Below are 23593 nucleotides of genomic sequence, written 5' to 3'. Positions count from 1 at the left end.
CACGAGAACACCAGCTTCGCTTTACTGCAGACTCTGTGCGTGCTTAGCTATCAGGTGTGCAAAAGGTAAATAAATAAACGCTGCTCAAGATGATGGCTGAAATTCTGTGAAGGCTCTCAACGCACTTTGTTCCAGTCGGTCTGCGGCTGCGCACACTGAATGCCACGTACTGGTTGACGTTGACAGTCTGGAGGACACTTCCTGATGCTGCTGCCCGGGTCTAGCTAGGCTAGCTAATAGATTAGATTTTCACGGTTTGGGGAAACCCGTGAAATACATCGTGGTCAAGTCGTCTGGTTCAGGTATAAACATTACTTCGAGTTATGTTATAATTTAACTACAAAGCAGTTTCTATGCTATTACGTACTGTTGTGGTGCTAGCTAGCTACGCAGGGAGCTAACGCTACGCTAGCTCGTCCAAACAGGTGTCGAGACTGATACAGAGGGAGTTGTTTAACAAAAGATTCGTCAATTAACTGATCTGATTGAGTCTATGTAAGGGGAAGTAGGGAAATTATCAGTTTATGCCTTCTTACCTAGCTCTATAGGTAGAGGTAGCGCTGTTATAAGTTACACAGGAAACAGCTTGTTGACGACTCATTGTCATATAGGAAAAGCTAAGTGTTATTATTCCAGCTTTTTCAGATATACATCAGGAAATTAAACAGATCATTCATTTTTTTTTTAAGTGTACGTAACGTATACAGTAAACACTGCAATTGCAGTGGTGAAACGGCCTAATAAGCGTTAGCAGTCAGTCCTGTTTGTTGATGGGCCACTGATAGATAACTGCGACCTTTGCCATTATTTAAAAGTTTTACCCTTCGCTTCTGTGATATTTTAAGATTTGTTTCCAGAGCTCTAGAAATTAACTTGATAGACTCCGTTTCGGTTTAATTTTTTAACCCCAGTCGTACTCATTAAATGTTACTGTACGCTAAACGTTAGCTACCACCCAATCCCTAGCATCCAGCCAATTACTCATCTGGCCCGGACAGAAAGAGTATATTGCTGAGCTTACAACATCAGGAGATAACGTCAGAGTTAATCCAACTCGTGACTGTACACGAACGATGAGGTTTACGTTAACTTTACACAGTGTGTAAACCCCACCTTGTTTGATGAGTGCAGGCCTCTTATTACATACCCCCTCCCCCCAAAGAAATATCTGTTTTACCGGTATGATATGAGTAAAATGGGTTTTAATGTGCGATTACTTTGTAATCATTTATATGATTCGCCAAATGGCTTTGAAAGCTTTTTTTCTCCTATCAGAAGAGATGATATTTTGGGTCAAAGTCTATAAGGAGGTCTGTTATTCTATAGCCTGTGCCACCTCACATCAAGATGTTTGACCCTTAGACTCTGGAGTGATTTGCTTTGTTTGATCAAATCATTTAAGTCAAGGGAGGAGCGCTCCTGTTCTGTGTGTAATTTCAAACAGGCCTCAGTCAACATTAAGAGAGCTTTGTGACAGTGAAGACAAGCTGTTAATTTTGGCATATTAATGTAATCATAGGACTGTTCTCACAGCAGCTGTTATGGCTTAATCGTGGCTCAAGAGTTGGGAGTTTGCCTTGTAATCGGAAGGTTGCCGGTTCGAGTCCTTGGGCAAGACACTTCACCCGTTGCCTACTGGTGGTGGTCAGAGGGCCCAGTGTCCGGCAGCCTCACCTCTGTCAGTACGCCCCAGGGTGGCTGTGGCCATCACCAGTGTGTGAATGTGTGTGTGAATGGGTCGATGACTGGTTGTGTAAAGCTCTTTGGGACTTGAAAAAGCACTATACTGTTGACCTACTTATTCTAACCTAGTTTTAAAAAGGGCTTAACTAATAATTATATATTCTGTTCTGTAAGCTAGACATACATGTCGCTGTGAATGCCAGTTTGCTGACTAGTGGTGCCCTGGCACTGCAGTATGCATACCTCCTAAGTAGTTTTTGCGCTCTTATGTTCACACAGTTAAAAAAAAAATGTTATGACACATTTTTCCATGTTACTGTTTTTAGCCTGCTCCTGCTATCCTAGCATTTTCAATAAATTTCCATTTGAACCCTGCAGAGAAGAGATTATAAAAATGAATGCAAATAAACTGCCTTGGTGTGTGATATGTTTTGCTTTTCACGCCAGCTCTGTTTACACATGCAGTTTGGGAAGTTTCTGGATAGTTTCCCAGCAGAGACTGATTTAAGAGGGTTAAACCTTGAACCTATGAACCTTCCAGATCCCTCAGGTCATCTGGATCCGGTCTTTTATCAGTTCCCAGAGTCAGAACCAGACACGGAGAAGCCGCATTCAGCTTTTATGCTCCTTATATCTGGAACAAACTCCCAGAAAGCCTCCGATCAGCTGAAACACTCAGTTTATTTAAATCCAGGTTGAAGACTCACCTGTTCTCAGCTGCATTTGAATAAAGCACCAAATCTGTACTTAAGCTTAAATTTCAAAACTTACATTTTAACTACTGATTTTATCTACTGTTCTGATTTTATCTGTTTTGATTTTATATACTGTTTTGTTTGTTTGTTAATTAGTTAGTTTGTTTGCTTGTTTTAATCAATTTTAAATCATGCTTTTTATTTGTTTTTGTTTCTAATGTCTCTGTAAAGCACTTTGAATCACCTTGTTGTTGAATTGTGCTATACAAATAAACTTGCCTTGCCTTGTCTAAAAGGAAATAAAAATATAATGTGGCGCAATAATTATTTTATCTGAATTAGCCTTTGATAATCACTAAAAACTGTAGAATAAATTGTAATTGCAAATCAAATTTGAGTAATTATACAACCCTACTTTGTACTAAGGAGCTGGAAGGTTAAAGAGTGGCCAGTGTTCAGTGTGACTGTGTGTCACTCCCTGTTGGGTAATGCCTAGAAGAGTTCAGGGCTGCACTGAAAGTGTGAACACCTTTCTTCTACCTTTGTCAAGTGCTGGGAGCAGAAGAGGTCAGACGGCACCATGAACGGCCAGCTGGACCTGAGCGGGAAGCTGATCATCAAAGCCCAGTTGGGTGACGACATCCGACGCATTCCCATCCATAATGAAGACATTACCTATGATGAGCTGGTGCTCATGATGCAGCGTGTCTTCAGGGGAAAGCTGCAAAGTAACGACGAGGTCACTATCAAATACAAGGATGAAGGTGAGTCAGGACACAGAAAAGGCCTGTGAGGGTCCGGTCTTCCTCTGGTGACAAGTGTACTTGTGATGGTAATCTCAGCATATTTTCTTTGAAAGTGACAATTTGCTGTACAGCTAATCATCTTTTGCCCATTTCCTGTTTACAGATGATGACCTCATTACCATTTTTGACAGCTCTGACCTCTCATTCGCCATCCAGTGTAGTAGAATACTCAAACTGACTTTGTTTGGTAAGAAATTAACACATTTCTTCCTATGGACTATATGCGTGTTTAGTCTCTTCAGCTGTTACAGCAGCCAGTCACTGGAGGGCAGTCTAGCTTATTTTTCCACACAGCAAACCTCAGATCGTTGCTGTCCAAATGAAAATGATCTACACTCCCTTCTGACTAATTTGTTTTGGAATCGCTGTTTCTTAGCACCGATTTAACAAACAAACACTATGACAGGTAGTAGATGTGTGTATTTTGTACCAGTTATTCTGGACAGAAAATAGCTTGGAGCAGGTTCGAACCAGAGCCTCTGCAAAGACCTTATAGCTTATGGGTTGCCACCTCAACCTGTTGGGCTAAACCATTGCCCCACCCAGATAATTCTAACAGTCATTCAGTAGCTCAGCAGGTGTAACTCGCTGAATAATCAGTTACCTGACCAGCCAATATGCCTCACCCTATATAACATGTTATTTGGGCTTTGTTGCTGTCAGTAGTAAAAACATTGTGATGAAATTTCTGGGATTTTGTAGGACTTAGTATGTTAGTTTTCCCAAAGTATGATTAAGATAAGTGAAATGGTAAAAAAAGTGGACTTTGATCAAAGAGGTGTACTCAACATTGAGATTAATGGGCTTAGGTGCGTTTGTTTTGTTCCATCCATCCATCCATCCATCCCTTTTTCAGTGCGGGGTTACAAGCAGGCAACAGGCAGGGTTCACCCTGGACATGTTGCCAGCCTATCACAGGGCCCTTGGCTATTTCGCTATAATATATCACTATAGTAAATATGCTGAACACATAACCTTAAGCAGGTTATGTTCAGAGTTCTAAATTTCAAATCAGCTGTATGCATCGTAATTTTCCTAATTATTTTTTTTCCCAAACTTCAAGCTCAGAGTATAATTTAGCTGTTATTCCTCTCTGAAGCAGAAGGATCAGAGTTTTAGGTTTAAGAAAGCCTGGCTGTGTCGACCATGCTTTTGCCGTACACGTTTTAGCCTCATTGTTTACAGGTTTGTGGTTAATAGGAGGCTTAAGATTTAAATTATACATTTTATTTGTAATATTTAATATTTTACAATCGTAATAGTCAATCTATATTCCCACCCTCCCCTATTGCCACTAGCTTTGGATAGTGATTGAAAGGATGAGACTGCAAGTGTTCAAAATGGGTTGCCTCCCTTAGTGGTTGGGTGAGGGGCTCAGTCTCTTTTTAGGATGCCTCTGAGGTGTTTCCAGCATGCCCAACTAGTAGAAGATCCTAGGACATGCTGAAGAGATGATGGCCCTTGCTTTGCTTGAGAACACCTCAGTGCCCCCTTGGAGAACTGGATAGAGAGACTGTTAACTCAGATTAGTAGCAGAAAATCGATGACTGCATGGAAAAAATGTTTTTAAATCCATAATGAAACACTACATATAAAAATGCATTTTTTAAAAATAGGCCATCAATTAATTATTCTTATGTCTCAGGAAAAAAGGTACACTTTCGCTTATACTGAAGTGTATTGATAATCCTTGCTGAATGAAATGTATATAATCAGATATGCCGCATTTTCAGATTTATTTTTCTTTCAGTCACAGCAAAGCTGTATATTAATGCTAGGCGGTAAGAGAAGAAATATTCTGAGCCTGTAAAAGTTTAAGTTGATTCTTTCACTAATCAAACTTTCTGGGGGGCCATTTTTACAGTACAGGTGTTTTGTTATTCTGTTAACACAACACTGTGTCCAGTGTTTGGCTTGTGTTTTAGAGGATTGTCTTTCCTGGCTGTAACTAATAGTGTTGGAGTTTTGTCAGTTTAGAAACAGCATACCAATACTGTTTTTGGGCTCTGGAGATTGGACCGTAACAACCAACAAATATTTGAAGCTTGGAGCACCTGATTGTGCTTCAGTGTCTAACTGCGTGCTTGCTCCCTGAATTGTAGACAGGAAGGCATGTCTCATCTGAGTGGACTGTGTAGCAGTACTGTCTATATGTTTTTGCGAGAAGTACTTTTTGTGAAAAAGTTGCTCCAGGGCAATGAAAAGTCAGTAAGTTTTCAGTAGCGATGTGAACTGAAGTGTGTTAAATATCCAATGAACATGTTGGAATAGTTATGATTGGGTACCACCTTAAGCTTACTTTAAGTCCAACTTTGGGGTGTTTAGTATGTAGAACATTACCTACAGCTGCAAAAAAGTGTGACTCGTAACCATAGCAAACCAGCATCAAATCTGTGATTAAAAAACTCTTTCACAACATTAGAAGTGCATCAGCACACATTCTCTACTGTCTAAACTGTGTTAACGACATGATGTTGTTTCCTGTGCTCTGCTCTCAGTCACTCCTGCTGTAGCCTCTATTATTAGGCTGGAAGCGGAAAGGTTTTTTTTTTCTTCTCAAAAAAAAAGAGAAAAAGTTGTTTAAGTTCCTACAAATCAAAACAGAGCCCTGGCTCGTAATCGCATGTCTTGACCTCACGTGGAAATTACACCGTCCAACATGTGTTGATATTCAGAGGCAGGGAGAGGAGCTGGAACCGCATGACGGCCTGCGTCTCAGCACAGTGCCTCATGAGCCCATCCGTTTCTGTTCAGCATTATTCAGTCAGACAGAGAAACTTGTGTGAGAGAGGAATGTGGAGCGACGTCCAGTTCATTCCTTTTGCAGTGGAAATTTCACTCTTTGGTCAGTGAGAAGATGTGGTACAGGGCATATAGAGTTGACTGTTTTGAAGAGGTTTGTCACATGTTTCCTGCAGATTAGCAGGTTTCAGTTTATTGCCAACAACCTGGCTCCATTCTTAGTTAAATGCTTGGCTGTCAGGGTGGGGTGACAGCGATTCCTGCTCAGCTCAGCAGCAGGTGTGAATGGCTTTGTGGAAGTAACCATGTGACAGATGATCCCAGTAATCCCAGGTATTTAGATTATGGAGCCAACAGATCATCACTCATAACATGCAGATACCTTATTGGCTTCCAAACAACTGGAGTGCAGAAGTCAGATAGTTTTAAATTTACCATTATGTGTTGAGCTATTTTGACTGGCCTCTTAGCTGCCAGGCATTTTTTAATTATTTATTTCCATTGTTATTTTCTGTCCAGTGCATAATGTGAAGTTCACCACATGATTTTATTGTCAGGCGTCAATCCTTATAAACAGTTTTATTAATAAGTCTGGAGGAACTTTGGTGTTTCTGAGAGTGTGAGCCAATGCTGCTGCATTAGAGTCCACTCTGACCCAGATATTCTACTCTCGATTATCATCCAAACCATGATTTATATGACCAAGGAGTTCTAGACAGTAAGATATCACAATGAATGAGATGCAGTTCCAGTAGTTTACAAAATCGGTGGGAGTTTTGTAGTTTAAAAGTGCTCAACAGGAGCGCGGATAGAGAAGATTTTACTCTGCTTTATTACTGAAATAAATTATTGTTTTCTGAGTTCTTCATCTTATTATCTGCAGTTAATGGTCAGCCGCGGCCTTTGGAGTCCAGTCAGGTAAAGTACCTGCGCAGGGAGCTCATTGAGCTCAGGAATAAAGTCAACAACCTCCTTGATACCCTGGAGCCCCCGACAGAGCCTGGTCTGGCTGCTACAGCCCCAGACAGTGGTAAGCACACTCACTCACACAATAGACTACATACAAGCTTGTTATATAATATAAGCCTTTTGCCAAATGCAGCATAGTGTAGTCATAGAAAAAACAATTAAACATGTACACGAATTTATGTTATGAACAACTCACTGGGTCGTTAGCAACTCTACAACTGGGTGGTTCTATGATTCTTTGTGTTATAGTTTCTACTTTTAGATCTCTGGGACTCAGTATAATCTTGGTAATATGGACTGCGTGACCTCCTTAACTAATAAAAGTGGTTCATAGTCCACAGTATTGTAGCTGGAGCTATAAGAGCTGTGTCCCGCAAAGACATTGGCACCAAACTGAGACGGTTTACTGGAGTCAGTAACTGTTGGATTAATTGAACACATTTTTTTATTATTTTTTTTTAAACAAATATTTGTCTGCAGTTTGACTCTAAATTTGTTACATGCTAGATCAGTCCAGCCGAGTGTGGTCAATCGTGCCCACATATGCACACATGTTGAGCAAAAACAAGGTCTCTCTGACTAATCATAGCTGCGACCAAAGCTTTGATATTGTAAGCTGCTACATTAAAAGTTTTTAAAATATTTCTCATTACTTCTTAACAAATATGCTCATATAGTTTTTGGCCTTTAAGGATCAACTGAGTTAAATATAAAAGGGTAATCTGGAAAACTTGCAGTTTGTCAGAAACACCCAGACCCTTATTCGTTTTATTACACTTTTGTCTCCATGGCATCTTAACAAGCTAAAATGTTGTCTTAGCATCACATTTCCTCTTCCCTTTCCAGAATCAGTGGATGGGCGTGAAGGAAAAGTTGTGACAGCTGACCCCACAGTGAAACAGGCCACTCCAGTCAGTGCAGCCAGTATGTCGGCCTTTGATCCATTAAAAAACCAGGATGAGGTCAACAAGAATGTCATCTCCTCTTTTGGCCTGAGCGAGGACCAGGCCCCAGGTAGAGCCGAAGTGCAAATGCTATCTTTGAAAATTGATTTTATTTAATTGTCTAGTTTCTATATCAGGCATCTGTGTCTCTTCTGATCGTCTGTGCATTTGTGTGCCGTTTGTATAGCTCCCCCAGCAGTTGCAGCAGAGGAGCGTTCAGGAACCCCTGACAGCATTGCTTCTTCCTCATCTGCAGCGCCTCAGCCAGGAGTGCCCCCTCAGCCACAGGCTCCATATGCTGGAGTGCAGCAGGGACCCCCAGCGGGCATGGATGGTGAGATGTGTGCACACGCACTTGCTGTAGAAAATACACAAATAAAAAAAGCATACAGATCCTTTGACAGAGATATGTGTCCTCCAAAAAAGTAAGCACAGTTACATAATGTCTTTATAAGCACAGGGGTGTCAAAGGCCCTGCAGTGTGGCAGATTAAGCAATTACTTTTTACAGTGGTGCTGTTAAACAATGTTTTTCCAAATTTGCCACCATAGTAGCCTTACAAAAGTGTGACTGCCTGCTGAGCTACTATGTTGACAAAAGCTCATCCAGGAGTATTTCTTTTCCAAAGAGTAGTTCTGACTAAAAAATGAAACTAAAGAAAGGATATAGCAGGTTTTCCAAGCTAAAGGAAATGCACACAGTTGTCAATTTATTATGTACATTGTGTTTTTACTGCTTTGTTTAAATACAAAAGTCCTCCCAATCCCAGTTTGTGTTGTTGAACTACTTTTCAATCTACCTTTACTGATTTGAGTTATGTGTGTGTAATCTACCAATAAGTAAAGATGTAGAGTAGGAAGGATGCACCAGCTGTTACTGCTGCCATTGTAGCTCACTAAGCTTTTAGCTTTCATCCTGCCAGAGAAACACAGTAGACCAGAGCTAGTGGAAATTTCTGGAATTGAGGAAGATTGTTTGGATCGGAACAGATCAAATGGAGAGAAATGTGATTGAATTTAAAAGAGCACACTGGGCCTCATTCATAGTGTGTGTGTGCACAAATTTGTCTTTAAACGGCGTGTAGGAGCGTTTCACACACGAATGTGGAATTTATCAGTCTTTTCCTTTCACAAATTTGTTTGTACAAAGCAAAAATTACCTCAGAGCCCAGAGTGTCAGAGGCCCTGCAGTGTGGGTGACTACAATAACTTCCAGCAGTGCAACAATGTACACTGCAGGCACAAATGACAAGTAATTCAATTTCTGTCATATTTAACAGTTTTCCAACACAAACCAAAAAACAGGCACATAAAAAAATAAATATATTTAGCCAAGAAAAGCCTTTAATGTGCTGTTTTCTTTAAACATCTTCTAATAAGCAACGGTTTTGCCTACATGTCACCAGTTCAGGCTAAATGGAAACCACAAACTTTCTTGACACTTGGTGCACATTTGTGATCATGGATCAGTTTTAAGGCGTACTTTGATAAAAGCGCTTTCGCTGTCTCAGGTGATGGAGCATTCACTAGCCCAGTTATTGCAGCCTGAAGCTCCTAAACACTTATCTATTTCAGGGCTGGAGCAGGATTACACACATAAGTAGCTGATCTTGAGCTAGAATGAAAGCACGCCTTGTATAGGGCATCACTATTGTTTGCCCTATACAAGTAATATAGGGCCTATAACACTATTATAACTTTTTTTTTGCATGAGCCCCACTGATTTCATTGCATAGGTTGACTGTACTGTGCCTTTGGTGTGCTTCATATAATACATTTTTTCCATTTCCCATATTACTGATCATTGCATGTACTCTGACCTTGTTTTTTTTGGCAATCAGACCCATTCTGCAGTTGAAATAGCATATTTTTTATAATGACTAATTAACATTTAGTTTAATTTTAAACACAGTGTAACCATGAGCATCCCCATGTAATTAATATTCATCTTTCAGCGCGCCTTATCGTAGCTCTCTCGGGTGCAGTCTTTAACTCTGAATCATCCTTGATAAAGACAAATGAAGAAAACATACCAGGCAGTTTGTTTGGGGGGGAAAGTATTTTGTTAACAGAACTACATTCTAGCATCAAGCTCTCAGGGGGGTTTGGTTTTACATGCCAATCTGTCTTGTTCTCATTCTCACTCCATATTCAAACTTTTCACTTAACACTTTCTGGCCTGTTTTTTTGTTATAAAAGGCAGCCAGACAGGTGCAGCCACAGAGGTGAAGCATTTTGTATCGTTTCACTTATTGCTGTGAATGTGCTGGGTTGTTTTTAGCTTGTGGTTTGGCTCAGCGAAATAGCCTCATGTTGCACCCTGTGAGAGCTGTAACTTTCACTCTGAGCAGTCACTCCACAGACTCCTGACCACACCTGCTACGCTGAAGATCAGCACACGAGTTGTATGACTTCCATTTAGCTGGTGGTTTGCGGTTTGGCCTGGTTAGAGCACCAGAACCTATCCAGAGGGCATAATAAGAGTTTAGCTGGTCCAAAACAGAGAGAGGGGGGATGGTTAGCCAGCAGCAGCACACTATGTTTTATTCAGAAGACCGAACAGAAAGATCAGGATTTTTTTTTGTCCTTTTGTCAAAGGAAGATTACGAGAGGAGTCAAGTGCTTTTGTCACCAATATGTAGCTGTGGTCATAGTAGCATGCAGAGAAGACACTCAGTTGTTCAAAGTAAACGAAAGGTGTTTGTTTCAGAACAAGCCACGACTTTTCCTTTGAAGTCGTTCTCCATTTCTAGTTTGGTTCAAACATTTTAAAGTCAGAATCTTCCATACCTACTATGAGTAATCTGCTATTAACCAAAGCAAATGCAAGGAGGGGGCTTTAGTGTATTGTTGTGTCACTGAAGGCCTGATGTGTGGGTGCATCAAACAAAAAAGTTTTAGATGTTGTGTAGCTATATGCTGGATGTAGGTAGTTATAAGAGATTCATTCACCACGTCACACGTAGTTGAGCAAAATTTAACCATGCTTCACTCTAACTTTGCTGTGCAGGTAGAAAGCTCCCACAGATCAGTAAAGAATAACTTCTTAACAGCTGCAGAAATGATCTTCCAAACCCTGTCTTTATGCCCTGCATGCAGCAGGTTGGCATCTTCTTTTCCTTCGGTCAACCCTTTCCCTCACGCTATTCCTGTCCTCGGTTGCAGACTAGTATAAAAGCCTCAAGGCAAATCAGAGCAGCCTGTCAATGCACAAGAGTTTGTAAAACGGTGATCTGTGAGACTAGATGCCAACTGAACATGTGTGGCCTTTTTTAAAAGTAGCCTCAAGCTCACTTTTAATGCAAACCTAGGTTACTTGTTACCATAAGAATTCTGCTAACAAGATCCATAAGCAGATGGTAAAGATTTTACGCTTTCCTTTGATGGACACTTGGCAAAAATCTTTTACATCTTTGCAAGAAAGAAAGAAACTAAACACGTGCGCATGTAACCGTGACTCAGAACAGTTACACGAGACTCGTAATCAGATGGGCAGATGTGTGTTCGATGTGAAATGTTTATTTAAAAATAGGACCTCATTATTCCTCCTAAAGACAAGCGGAGAAGTCAGCAGGCCTGCAGCCAAAATGAAAGTAATTCTTCAGCCTACCTATCACATCTTTCACCCCTGTTGGTTGACCTCTTGGAGAGGTCAGACAGCCGTGCATCTTTCCATCTCTGTTACATAACTCTGATGATGGATTACAGGCGAGGAGAACAGGAGAAGCCAATTTCACACACGTGCCTCGCCACACATGTAATATTCATGTAAGAAGATAACACATGGTTGCCACACCACTGAGGTGTTTATACAGAGACATCAAAGAGTTAGTCTTTCTAAGCAGTTAGCTGTCAGGTGTCTCCCAAACCAGACAAAGTTTTCAGGTTGAATATTCCAGCAGACATTACTTTGTAGTGTATGGAATGTGTTTTTTGTGGAGTAATTCGCCTGGAGCATGTCGTTATATATGGATTTACTTTTGAATGCAGACAGTACAGAACAATCTGATAGGTGCTTAAAATCTCCTTTGAGCTTTCCTTTGGTGTAGATTCTCTAAGAACTGTGGAAAATAAGCACCAGCTTTTACCAGCACTTAATAATCCAGTGAACCCAGCCCTCTTTCATTATGCCTTCTCTCGCTGTGCTTTTCATGCGTCGTCATCCTACTTATTTGCCAGGCCAAAGATTTGGGAGTAGTATTTAGGCCTTGTTAAGGGAGAGAACAGTTTTTCGCCAAGTTTTTGCACATTTGCTGAACTGTAAGGCATTCGATGGAAAATGTAATGAGCAAATGAAAGTAACAGTAACAAAAAGACCTTTCCCTGTCATGAAAGATATACTCCTGATTACTGACTGTATTAAAGGGTGTAGCATGACGATGCTCCAGGTTTAAAGGCCTCGTAAGAATTACTATTTAAAGTAAAGTATTGGGATGATTGGACCTTTAGACTTGATCATTCTCCTCATTTGTCCGTAGGCAGTGCAAACCCATGAAGTCACTGTCTGCAAACACAGACGTGTCTTCTTTCTTGCAAAAAAATCCAGGGTTATGTCTTCAAGCCTGCAGTGTTATTCATTTATTTATTTATTTATTTATTTTATGCCTTCTCCTGCACGTGCATCCTTCTCTCTTGCTCGAAGACAGATTTTACTGTAATGTGCCACAGAGCAGTCTCTGTGGGAGATTAACAACAGATACTTCTATCAAAGTGGTTCCAGCTGTTTTCATTAAAGGAGTTGTGTGTTATTCTATCCCGATGCACAGGTGTTTCCGTGAAGATAGTCCCACGTGTGTCTGGGGTGGATCAGATAATATTGGCTCTCAAAAACAAAAAAAAAGCCAAGTGTAAATGCAACCAAGGGGCTTTCGAGCTGTTGTAACTGCATCCAATTATCTTAGGTCTATCGTAATCTTTAATCCTCCCAAATGTCTGTGGAGGTAGCCTGGTGATAATGGTGGTTAGAATTACACTATTACACCAAAATTAGCTGTTGAAAAGATGCTCTTAAAAAACCATGAAGCTGATTTATAATGCAGCTTGCAGTGTTCGTAGTATAAAGGTTAAACATCACTGTTTAGTCCAATATTTTCTCCACACTTGCTGGTGATGAGGATACAAATCCAATAGGCAGTGGTCATATTGCTGTTGGACAAAATTAAATTCTTTGGCACTGATCATGATCATCCCCACCTTTTCAGGTCAAGTGTACCAGCAATACCAAGCTCCAGGTGGATACCCTCCTCAGCAGCCAGGTGCCCCACCTCAGCAGCAGTACGGTATGCAGTACCCTGGTAAGATTAAAAGTGATGCTAGCAGATAAACGGGTAGCTGCTGTTCTGTGTAGCCGATTTCTTTTATGTCTGGAGAGAATTAAAGATTCTCTTTCCCCTCTTGCAGCTGGATACAACCCTCAGCCCGGAGCCCCTCCACAGCCGCAGCAGCAGTTCCAGAACTATGCTCCTCCCTCCTCGCAGGCTCCAGCTCCTGGTGCAGCAGCAGCAGCAGGATTCCAGGGTGGGCAGCAGCAGACCCATCCACCTCAGGGCACCCAGCAGTACCCACCAGGAGCATTCCCACCACAAAACTACACCTCCCAGGCCTCCCAACCTGCTAACTACACGATGCCGCCCAATTCCCAGCCCGGCTCAGGGTTCCAGCCCCGCCCAGGATATACCCCGCCTCCAGGCAACACTGTCACCCCTCCACCTGGAGCTGCCAACCCTTATGCCCGAAACCGCCCCCCTTATGGCCAGGGCTACACTCAACCGGGACCTGGGTACCGGTAAAATAAGATAGCAGATGTTACTGATCCCATCATCATCCTATATGTGGCTCCAACTGTTTGAAGTGGGTGCAGAAATCTGGTTTACTGCCCTGCACCTTCCCTCTTCCCCTACCCTTGTACAATTATCAAATCCAAATTTAAAAAAGCACCCCCATCCCGAGTCTGATGGTTAGTGTTTGTACGCTGTCGCTCCAACACACCACTCTGTTCTGGCCCCGGTGTATGCTCCTCGTGTTATTTTTCCCGTCTTTTCCCTCCAGTTCCGTCGTCTGCTCGGCCCTCTTGTATCTGCCATGGTAAAAAATGTAACCAGTCTGTATGCACACACATGGAAAACCAAAACAGGCTGTTGCACAAACTGTTTGTCCTTTCCATGGTAACTCTTCATTTCGAGAGAAAGATCAGCATTCAGTCTGCATTTACAGCAAAAGTCTTTGTCTTGAATTTCCTCAGCATAGATGCGTTCATAAAACACTATCTCGTTGAAAAGTTACCCCTTAGTCATGTTTTATTTTATTCTTTTTGATCAATTTCACCACCGTGTCGGTATTAATGATGTGTCAGTGATGGTGGGGAACACTAGCTAAGTGATGGCCTATGGGAGGTATAGATCCCTGTGTCATGAAGAGGACTTTTTTTTGTTTAGCTTCTAATATCACCTCCAGTAAAGCTAGCTATTTCTTTCTTTCTCTTATCACTGGTTTTTACTAATATCAAATCAAATTGCTCCTTCAAGTGAGATTAGTTGTTTATGTATAAACTGTAACATTTATTTCTCTGACCTAATAAATGATTGAGACCCATTTGGAGTTCCCCCCTTTTTTCTTTTTTTTTAATGTTTTGGTTGTGGTACTCTTGGTCCTGTGATGTCTTGCAGTCTTTTCTTCAACACACTGACTCTCTGTGGTTTTTATGAGTTCATGTCTTTGTTAAGTTTGGCTCATCTCTTATTCTTCTCCCCTGCCCGGATTTGGAAACCTGTGGTAATGCTGGTATTCCCATTTCATTTTCCTGCATGTGGGATGTGGTTAGCCTTTCATGTCAAACTGTCTCAGCGAGTGAGAGGAACTGAGCGCACCGAGCTAATAACATTTAGACAAGGGTGTGTAATATTTCTCACCACCTGGTGCGTGCCAGACAGATTGCTTTCTAGATGTCTTTTGTCCACTGTAAATGATCCCCAGTTATTGATAGCACAGTGTTAGTGTTTTGTGTCTGCCTCTGTTACAGCAATGATGCCAAGCGCGCTCATGTGTGCAAAGCTGATGTTGCAATGGGTTGCTTTCTTACTGAAAGAGGACTGGCAAGATCACTGCCAGTCCCTTGCTTTTTAATTTAACAAGAAAAAGCAAGGGACTGAAATTCATCGTCTGCAAAAAGAAACAACTGTTTTCATTGGTTTGCACATTTATTACAAAGATACATACATATGTGTAACATATATATTACACCAGACCATTTCCCGATAGGAGTGGTAACTTTACCTTAGTCTTCTCCGGCTGAGAGGCATTGACTTGTTACAACCTGTTACGGTGTAGTTAACTGTTCACATAACCTTAAATTGAGAATGGTCTTATCTTTTTTAAAATGTATATATTTTTGTACAAGTAAAATCAAATAACCTGTTCAATTTGTGGGAGTTTAAAGGTGCTTGAAAGTAACAGGTCAGATGTTTCTCCTTTATATTACTTTTTTGTGCTAAGTAAAGACTGTACGCGTCTGAAAGTGAAGCCAAAGTGTTAGTGCTTTTAGGCTGCACTTTTTTCTGTTAGTCAGCAGGTGGTGAGACCCCAGGATACATTTACGTCTACGACTAAACAACTTCTGCTCTTATACCTTTGACCTTACTTGAACACTCTCATTATGAGTTAATGGTTTAATTGCGAATCTAAAGTCCTTTTTAATGCCATTACACACACACACCAGTCTGTGGTGCTCGAGGGAGATAATATCCCTAACTATCCCAACTTTCTCCGTCTGTTTGCCAATAAGAATAAAACAGGATCGATTGCTGGAATTATACACAATGCATTAAATCACTGTAGCCATATAGGCCACAATTTCTTTTAACCTTTTGCAGAGCTATAACAAGAGAACACATTCTACTTGTGCAGTTTCCACTATTATATTTTCACTCTGTAAAATACAGGACAAGCCGACATTAATGGCATCAAGTCTCATTTCTAAATGCTCCCATAGAAATGCTGGCCTGAACCACTGATTATTCTCTTTTACCTGAAATGTGCCACCATCTGTCGGACACTTAATAAACTGTATTGGACACCATATACATATATGAGCAGACGTTTAATACTGTGCAAACTGCAACTGTTAATAATCCCTTAGGGCCAGCAGAAGGTCACTGTGTGTTTGTGTATTTTACAGTCAACCTGTACAATGAACATATGATTGGCACCTGTCTGTATACACATGACCAGTGTGGGCACTCAATACAAATACTGTATTTTAGTTTATCTCAAAAGCCCCAGCACACACAATTCAATATTCTTGATAAATATTATCATACTTTATATCAAGTTATTACACTTTGGGAGCCAGCTTCCCAACATTTTCTCTTGTGATTAATTGTATGTTCAACATTTTGGATCACTCCAACTTCTGCATTCTTTTGTCCCTAGGGACATTTTTGATCAAGAAATGTACTCTAGAGAGTTTTGTGACGCCTAATAGTTCTGTAGAAGTCCACATCCAGGACGGAGGTGTGATTTTAAAGCGCCGTCTACAGAGTCCACGTAAGAAAAGCCCACCTCCCTTCAGGATCACTCAGGCGTCTTTGATGTCCATCTTCTTCCTCACTACTTAGTCCATCCTCCTGGACAGTCCTGTGGGTTCTTACCACTTTCCAGGTATGGGCGTGCCACACTCATACCAGCCTACGTAAGTCGCGTGCGACTTTCCTCCGATCTCTCCAAAGGAAACGGGCTCTTGTCTCAGCGCTCTGTAGAAGCCTAGCAACAAACGGAGGAAAGATGAGACTCCGCTAAATTAAAGGCATTAAATAATCAGCGGTTGTTTACAGCTAACCAAAATACCTTGTCTGCTTTGAAGCTGGTCAGCCAGAAAATGGCTGCCAGTCTTGCCATCCAAGAAAGAATCCACAAACTGACAGTGGTCCTCGCCGTATCCCGTCTGATCCCCTATGTTGTAAAACTTCCCTGCATTGGGGAGAATAGAAGTCATTGTTTAGTTACCGCATAACAAGTTAACTCCCAGTTCATTGCAAATGAATTTGAAAGAAAGAACCAAGAGAAGCATGTGAACCATCGTTCTCTTCTTTGGTGTTTGAATAGTGTGCGATGCTAAGATGCTTTGCAGAACGAAATCTTTTGAGCTTTTTCATGTTTTCTTGGATATGAAGCGTGCTACTTTCTTTTACATTATTTCCATTTCTTGTTTCACATTTATTGCTGTTTTTTTTTTTTAATCAGTTTTAGTTTACCTTTTCTCATTACACAGACATACAAGCAGCTCCTGTGCAGCTGCCAAGTCAATAGTCTTCTAAGTCTTCTTAGAATTATGAGGAAACGTTTCATTTCCATGCATCAACTTTTAAACTAATCTAATCTACTGCTTCAAATTTATTAACAGACTCATTAAAAAAAATAAATAATTACATGTTGAGGCCAATTTTATGCTTTTTTAGAAAAAAAAAGGCTGTACTGCTGTCCAATCAAGCCGGTTAAGGATAACATTGTGTTTGCAAGTGATTTGTAATGTGATTTGTGTCATTCCTGTTCACTGATTTGTTTGCGTAATTACCATTGAGAGTCTCGCTCAGGTAGATCTTGTATCTTAAGGAGTTGCAGAGCTGGATGCCCACAAACTTTCGGTACCAGGTTCTTTTCACGAACTGCTTTCCATTGCATTCAGAGTAGGCATCAGCTTTAAATGGAAACTGAGTCCAGATGGCATCTTTGCCTGTGGGGTTTGTTCAGAATATCAAGAGAATCTGAAATACTGATTCCTGACTTGTCGAGCTGGCTAAAATATTGTGAAGAGAGGGGGAAAACAAATCACCTGAAACATACTCGCTCACTCGAGGGTCCGCTGCAGACAGGAGGGAAAGTTGTAATGAACAACATCATTAAGACATTTCAGATATAACAGGCAGTCAAATCCAGACTTGCCTCAGAGTGTCTAGCATATTATTTACAGTGTACAACCCCAACAGGATGGGCTTTGATTGCACAAGAGCAGGAGGCCAATTAAGCTAACCACTCAGCCCTCTGTGTTGTCATTTTGAATTAAAAACATAAGAGCTGATCAACGCGAGGACACATTTCAGCTGCTTAATGAATGGAGCAAATTCAGCTTAATGCTGTGATCACCAGGTGCATGATGTGTTAGAAATGAGCCTCAGAGGACATCTGGTAAGCTTGACAAGACCCAAGATTTGATCCTTAATCAGCTTGCTCCCCAGTGCCATGCTGAAATGATTAGACTAGCAACCGCCTAATAGTACAAGAGAATTAATGCTAATCACAGCCTGGAAAGTAACATGTACAGTGGCATTTACATGCAAGTAATGAGTTTCTTCTGTGGGGGTTTATGGTGGATTTGACCTGCATTAGATGGTCTGTAAAACTTGCCTGACTCTGTGCTAAAAGTTACAGGATCGGAGGAGGGTCCCGTTCCCAGCTCATTCCTCGGTGTTACTGTGAATTCATAACTGAAAAGAAATACATATTAAGGGCAATAATAATAATAATTACACACTGAAAGATGAAAATAAAAAGCAGTGTTTGACAGCTGAGTGTGGGTTCACACTTAGAATAACACACACAGAGCTGATGGTTCTTCCACGTGGTGCGCTCAGATGTGCTGGCAATTGTTCATGTAGCAAACCCAGCCCCAGGGAGGGTTCTGGTGAGCCTTGAGACTCCAGATGCTGAGATCTAATTGAAAACTCAGTGACCCACTCCACCCACATTTCTTCAGTTTTTTGTCTTGTTTTTTTTTTTTTTTTTGGTGTCACTTTGGCCATTTTGTGTGAGCAAAACCAAATGTGACTCACTGCACAAGCACAAGAGTTCAGGAGAATCTGGAATTAACTTTAAGTGACGCAAACTCGGAGCACTTCAGTGCAATTTAATACGCCTCTCTTAATTCCATCAGCGGTGAAATTTATTAATGCAGTCAGTCATTTTAGTTCAGCCGGGTTGTATTTGTTCATCTACAGATTTATATGAACAAATCTGGTGTTCGATCCCAAACGAGATTAAGGATAATATCACGACGTCTGTGGGGTGCAGACCTGCTCTCTGGTTTGAGATTCTCCACGGCTGTGTGGGTCTGGTTAGTTGTCAATACTGACATCTGCCTTCCATTCGGGCCTGTGGTGGTGGACACAACTTCATACTCTGAGAAAAAGAGGAAAGGGAGAACTCACATAGTGCTTTTTATTCAAACATTTCACCTGGATCTATTCATGAAATCGTCCTGAAAACAGTGACATATCTTAATAAGAGACACATGAGCACCGGAGGCAGAACACGTCTTTTTGTTGTTGTGATGTGTCACTGGGCGCAGACCTTGGATTCACTTGTTGCACTCGGTTTATAAGACAGCTTAAGAAACCATCTTAATATTTTATATAACAATCTAGGGTAATATCCACAAGGCCACACATGGTTAATAAAAAGAGATTACAATGTAGTCTAAACTCTTAATCAAGACTTGCAAACAAGTATAATGAAATCCAGCCACCTCATATAACTCAGGCCACCGGGAGGCAGTTTCAATCTCAGTTCAGTCATTCGTAAATGTTAGCCTTTTCTCTGCATACCTCTGGTTTCATTGTCGGTTTTCTGCCAGTCAAGAATGACAAAGGACGGGCAACCCTCCACGGTGACCACAGTGACGTTGGATGGAGGTAGGCGGGGAGGACCGGTCACATTCTGATCGCTGCCTTCCTCATCGGGGAAGTAAGCGAGGGAGGAGGTGATAGAGCACGGCTCTTCTGGTGGCTTATCCGTCTTGTAGATGACGTGGGGAGCTGTATGTGGGTATGTTAAGAATTTATTTTATTCATGTCACATTAAGACTCTAATTGGTGCTGCTAAAGAACTGATTAAATCATTGATACTTTAAAATCTTACCTATAAAGCGTGGGTTGCCCATGCTGTCTACCTCTGACTTAGGCAGGGGCCTGAATATGGAGGAGTTTTCATATATGTCAAAATGGCTGGCTGGAAAGGAAACAGTTTAGAGGAGATGGGGTTAGTTTGATGAGCCAGGAGTCCCTGGAAGCTCTCCCTCTTTTAGTTTTACAGCTTTGGCCCAGGTCAGTGACCAGCTAGCCCAGCACCTGCTCTGGCCTGCATTCAGACTCTTTTTCTGCTTCTTGGTGCTTTTTAAGTTTGCTTTTCTCTTTATCTCCCCACTATACACATCTGCCAGCTGCATCACCGACGCATTGTCTTTGTTAACGCGATGTCTGCAAAACTCATTCAGTCTCTATCCTTTTACAGGGAGGTGATTTAGCATGCATGTGATCATGTTCCTCAGAAGAAACACTGCAAAAATGTGCAGCTCGTACTGTTTAGCGCAGGGGCTGTGGTGGTCGTCTGCTGTTTGGGCTCTTGCTTGGGTCTGGCTGTGACCAGCGGGAACGGCTTCAGGATAGACGCCTTTTCTCCTTGTTTCAGGTCCATGAGTTTATCTGAGGACAGAACAGCAGGAGGAGAGTTCAGTTCTTCTCCCTCATTGTCTGACTCACAGTCACACACAGTTGCAATCCATCTGCTCTGGCCATCCTCACTGAGCAACTCAGTGGCCTTTTCCTGGCTGCCGAAAAATCAGAGATTGATCGTCGAGTAATCTCTCTAGTGTTCTTTAAAGGGGAAAGAGCGGTGCCAGAATGCATACTGCTGAGACCGAGGGTGCCCAGATGCGCTCACATGCACACAAAAACACTTACTTAATGCTCATAAGTGCATTTATATGAAAACGGTGAGAGAAACTAAGCAGGGAGACAGCTGAGATGTAAAAGGTGAGATAAATACAGCATAATCGCAGTTTTGTGCGTTAGTAATATAATAGATGGCTTAAGATGGTGGTTCTCAAACTGTGTAGGACATAAAAGCATAACAGCTGTGACTGAATCGGAATTTAAGTTGAACATATGCGGGTGTAGCAGGAAAAGGTGTATTTAAAAAAATGCTTCCACACTTGCAAGCCTATTAAAATTTAGTTTTGAAAGCATTACACAGACACTGAATAAGATTATTTTACAGGGAAGAGAGGATAGCAAGTGATGCTCGTGCAGGAGATGTAGCAGTTAAGCAGCCTTCAAACTTTGGCACTCTGGAAGAAGTTTAAAGCAATAGTTTGGATATCTTTGGAAACACATTTGGAGATGTTCGTACTGACAGATAAAAAGACTGATATCTGTCTGCTCAGCATGAAACGCAGCAAAAAGACATAAAGACTGGACGAAACGGTCTTCCAGAACCTCTGCCTCACTAACTCAAAACTTGATATGTTAGAAAAACATCAGCTTGGTTATCTATGACAAACTGGTACTTAAACTTGAATTGCATTATTTTTCTTCCATACTCTCCTTTATCACTCGGGAGACTCTGAATGTGGGTGAGGTGCAGTTGCATTCACTCATCTGTTGCCCTCACCATGACTGCTAGGCTTTCCCACCAGGTTGGGCTTCTTGTTGCCAGAAACAGAGGGACGCAGAACTGCAAGGAATTGTGGGAAACAGAGTCTCTTTCAGAATAAAATTCACAAGAAAAGCAAAGCAGAATGTGGTCAGCACCGGAGAACAGATACTAAACTGAAAACAAGTGTTGATTAATGTAAGAGTGCAAAAATAATGAAGAATGTCAAATTTCAAAGGGGAGATGGATCAGAGCAGACGTACGCAGAGATACTTGCACTAAAAGAAAATAAAAAGACACATAATACAACATAAACATAATAAAAGCAACAATGCAGCAGCCAGACAGGTTGCATGTGACGTGCCCAAAAGCTTCTTGGTAAAATCCTGCCACAGAGGAGTACCACAACCTGTAGCTCATGTAAAGTCGGTGTGAAAACTGAAAATAAAAGTTTGAACCACTCATCCTAAAATCTACAGAACTGAGAAGTGAGGAAACAAAAAAATAAAGCCAATACTTAAACCAAGGCAGGCCAAATTCTGGGGTAATGAAGCATTTTTTGACTCATTTCCACTAGAAAAATGTTTGGGATTTGACCATAAAAATGTTCCACAAAGAATGCAAAATAAATAAATAATAATAATAGTGACAATTGGACCAAACAGTGAAATCAGTATCACATCATTTCACTCTGAACTGCTTAAATGAACATGAGAAATGAACTGGCTTTTGTGGTTTTGGATAAGTGATCACAAAGAAGTGCAAGGTTCTGTAATGAAAACTCCTCAGCTACAAACTGTCAAACTCAGTTTTCTTATCAGGAAGATTCTGCTCTGACTTTATGCTTTTGCAAAAAGCAAAATCATCCTTAATTAATGTCGTTTTATTGCAGAGGAGGTAGAGAAACTCTGGGAGGCTTGACACATAAAAATGCCTTTACGCGTTTCATATTTGCCTTCTTTAAAGAAAACCTGCATTAAAGTTTGTGTTTCATTTCCAGAGCCATTTGTCATCTCTTATCTTGGATATTCATTAATGGTCGCTCTGGCAACAAGATAAAAAATAATTGTCTATATAAAGATGCCAAAAAAACATGGGTTTGTCTGGAGTTGACTTCTGCATGGTCAGTATGAATCAGCGATGTCAGGCAAAACAAGCTGAATCAATATGATTAAAATATAATCTAGGAGGACATCTGACTCACATGTAGTGTACAGCCATGGTAAAAAGAAAGTACACATCATCAATTCTAAGATTTCACATATAAGGACATAATGAAAACTAATCTGGTCCTCAGCAGGTTTTAAGATTATTTCAGTATAACAACATATGACATATTAGACCATGATATATTTAACAAAACCTAGTGTGTGAAAAACTAAGTACACCCTAACTAGAGATGGCACGATACCACTTTTTTATGTCCGATACCGATAACATAAATTTGGATATCGGCCGATACCGATATGAATCCGATATAGTGTTTTTTAATCAATAAAACTGTTTTTTTAATATCTTGCTGCATTTTGTATAAGTTCATACTCAAGTTTTAAAAAAACAACAATACTAAAGCTATTCTGTTATACCTGTATGCAAAAAATACACTGCACCCAAAGTTTTTCATAGCAATACTGATCAGTCTAATAAACTTAAACCTACTCCATCCTCCCTATTCTGGTATTTTAAAAAGTACTTAGCGTAAATATTAAGCAACCTAACTAAGAGGGTTCCAACTCCCAGCAACAAAAAAAATAGGGAACCACCCCTCACGCTCCACCTCATGATGCTTATTCGACGTAATCAACCTTAATTTGATGCAGTGTGAAAAAAAATGCACAGAAATCAATTATTTTTCAAGAATAATTAAATAGATTCAACATCTTTCTTCAACAGAAGTGCAGACTGCACAGATGGTACCTTCCCAAAGGAAAAAGTACTATAGCTTACTAGGGTATATTAGACTTAATAGTTACTATATACAGTAATGGACTTCTATATATTTTACATCAAATTAAAACTTTGGGTGTTAGATTCAGATAATTATTTAATACAAGCTAGACATTTTAAATGAGAATAAGAAAGAAAAGTATGTCTTTGTGCCCTCTTTTCCCTCTTAATGCCCTACCTGCCCCCCTGGCTAAACTTGGCTAGATCCGCCCCTGCACAGTTACCAGCCGTCAGCTACGTAGAAAAGTAATACTTTCTACGTCTAGAAAGTAATATTAAATAAATTCTAACAACAGCTTATCAAGCTTAAACGTGCTGCTGTTGTTTATCCGCTGGTTTCCTCTTTCTGGTGCAAAGTGGGCCAAAAACAAACAAGAGAGACAGAGTCG

At 40.8% G+C, this 23593-nt stretch overlaps 2 protein-coding genes across 4 annotated transcripts in view; one reads left to right on the top strand and one right to left on the bottom strand.

Moving 5' to 3' along the window:
* Positions 1-161: 161 nt before the first annotated feature.
* On the top strand, positions 162-14429 carry tfg (trafficking from ER to golgi regulator). Its single transcript, XM_085135673.1, has 8 exons — positions 162-302; positions 2929-3142; positions 3288-3371; positions 6810-6956; positions 7742-7909; positions 8027-8173; positions 13040-13132; positions 13239-14429. The coding sequence occupies exons 2-8, from the start codon at positions 2959-2961 to the stop codon at positions 13625-13627; spliced, it is 1212 nt and encodes a 403-aa protein (XP_084991799.1). The 5' UTR covers positions 162-302; positions 2929-2958; the 3' UTR covers positions 13628-14429.
* Positions 6809-23593, bottom strand: part of abi3bpa (ABI family, member 3 (NESH) binding protein a) — a 37575-nt gene continuing 20790 nt past the window's right edge. For all 3 annotated transcript variants that reach the window (XM_085135672.1, XM_085135670.1, XM_085135671.1), the window contains 10 exons: positions 21276-21338; positions 20186-20308; positions 19746-19835; positions 19433-19642; positions 18902-19007; positions 18237-18316; positions 17665-17694; positions 17407-17565; positions 16680-16802; positions 6809-16595 (listed from right to left, as the gene is read on the bottom strand). In XM_085135672.1, coding sequence (XP_084991798.1) covers positions 16480-16595; positions 16680-16802; positions 17407-17565; positions 17665-17694; positions 18237-18316; positions 18902-19007; positions 19433-19642; positions 19746-19835; positions 20186-20308; positions 21276-21338 — 1100 coding nt within the window. In that variant the 3' untranslated portion in view covers positions 6809-16479. The remainder of the gene's footprint in view (positions 16596-16679; positions 16803-17406; positions 17566-17664; positions 17695-18236; positions 18317-18901; positions 19008-19432; positions 19643-19745; positions 19836-20185; positions 20309-21275; positions 21339-23593) is intronic.

This window comes from Neolamprologus multifasciatus, chromosome 16 (assembly GCF_963576455.1).
Source record: "Neolamprologus multifasciatus chromosome 16, fNeoMul1.2, whole genome shotgun sequence".
NCBI lineage: Eukaryota > Metazoa > Chordata > Actinopteri > Cichliformes > Cichlidae > Neolamprologus > Neolamprologus multifasciatus.
Note: the sequence above shows the minus strand (reverse complement) of the source record. Positions and strands in the feature narration are given on the sequence as shown.

Coding starts and splice junctions, on each gene's coding strand:
- tfg (XM_085135673.1), top strand. CDS start 2,959: ATGAACGGCCAGCTGGACCTGAGCGGGAAGCTGATCATCAAAGCCCAG. Junction 3,372..6,809: donor ACTCAAACTGACTTTGTTTG/GTAAGAAATTAA, acceptor TATTATCTGCAG/TTAATGGTCAGCCGCGGCCT. Junction 7,910..8,026: donor GAGCGAGGACCAGGCCCCAG/GTAGAGCCGAAG, acceptor CCGTTTGTATAG/CTCCCCCAGCAGTTGCAGCA.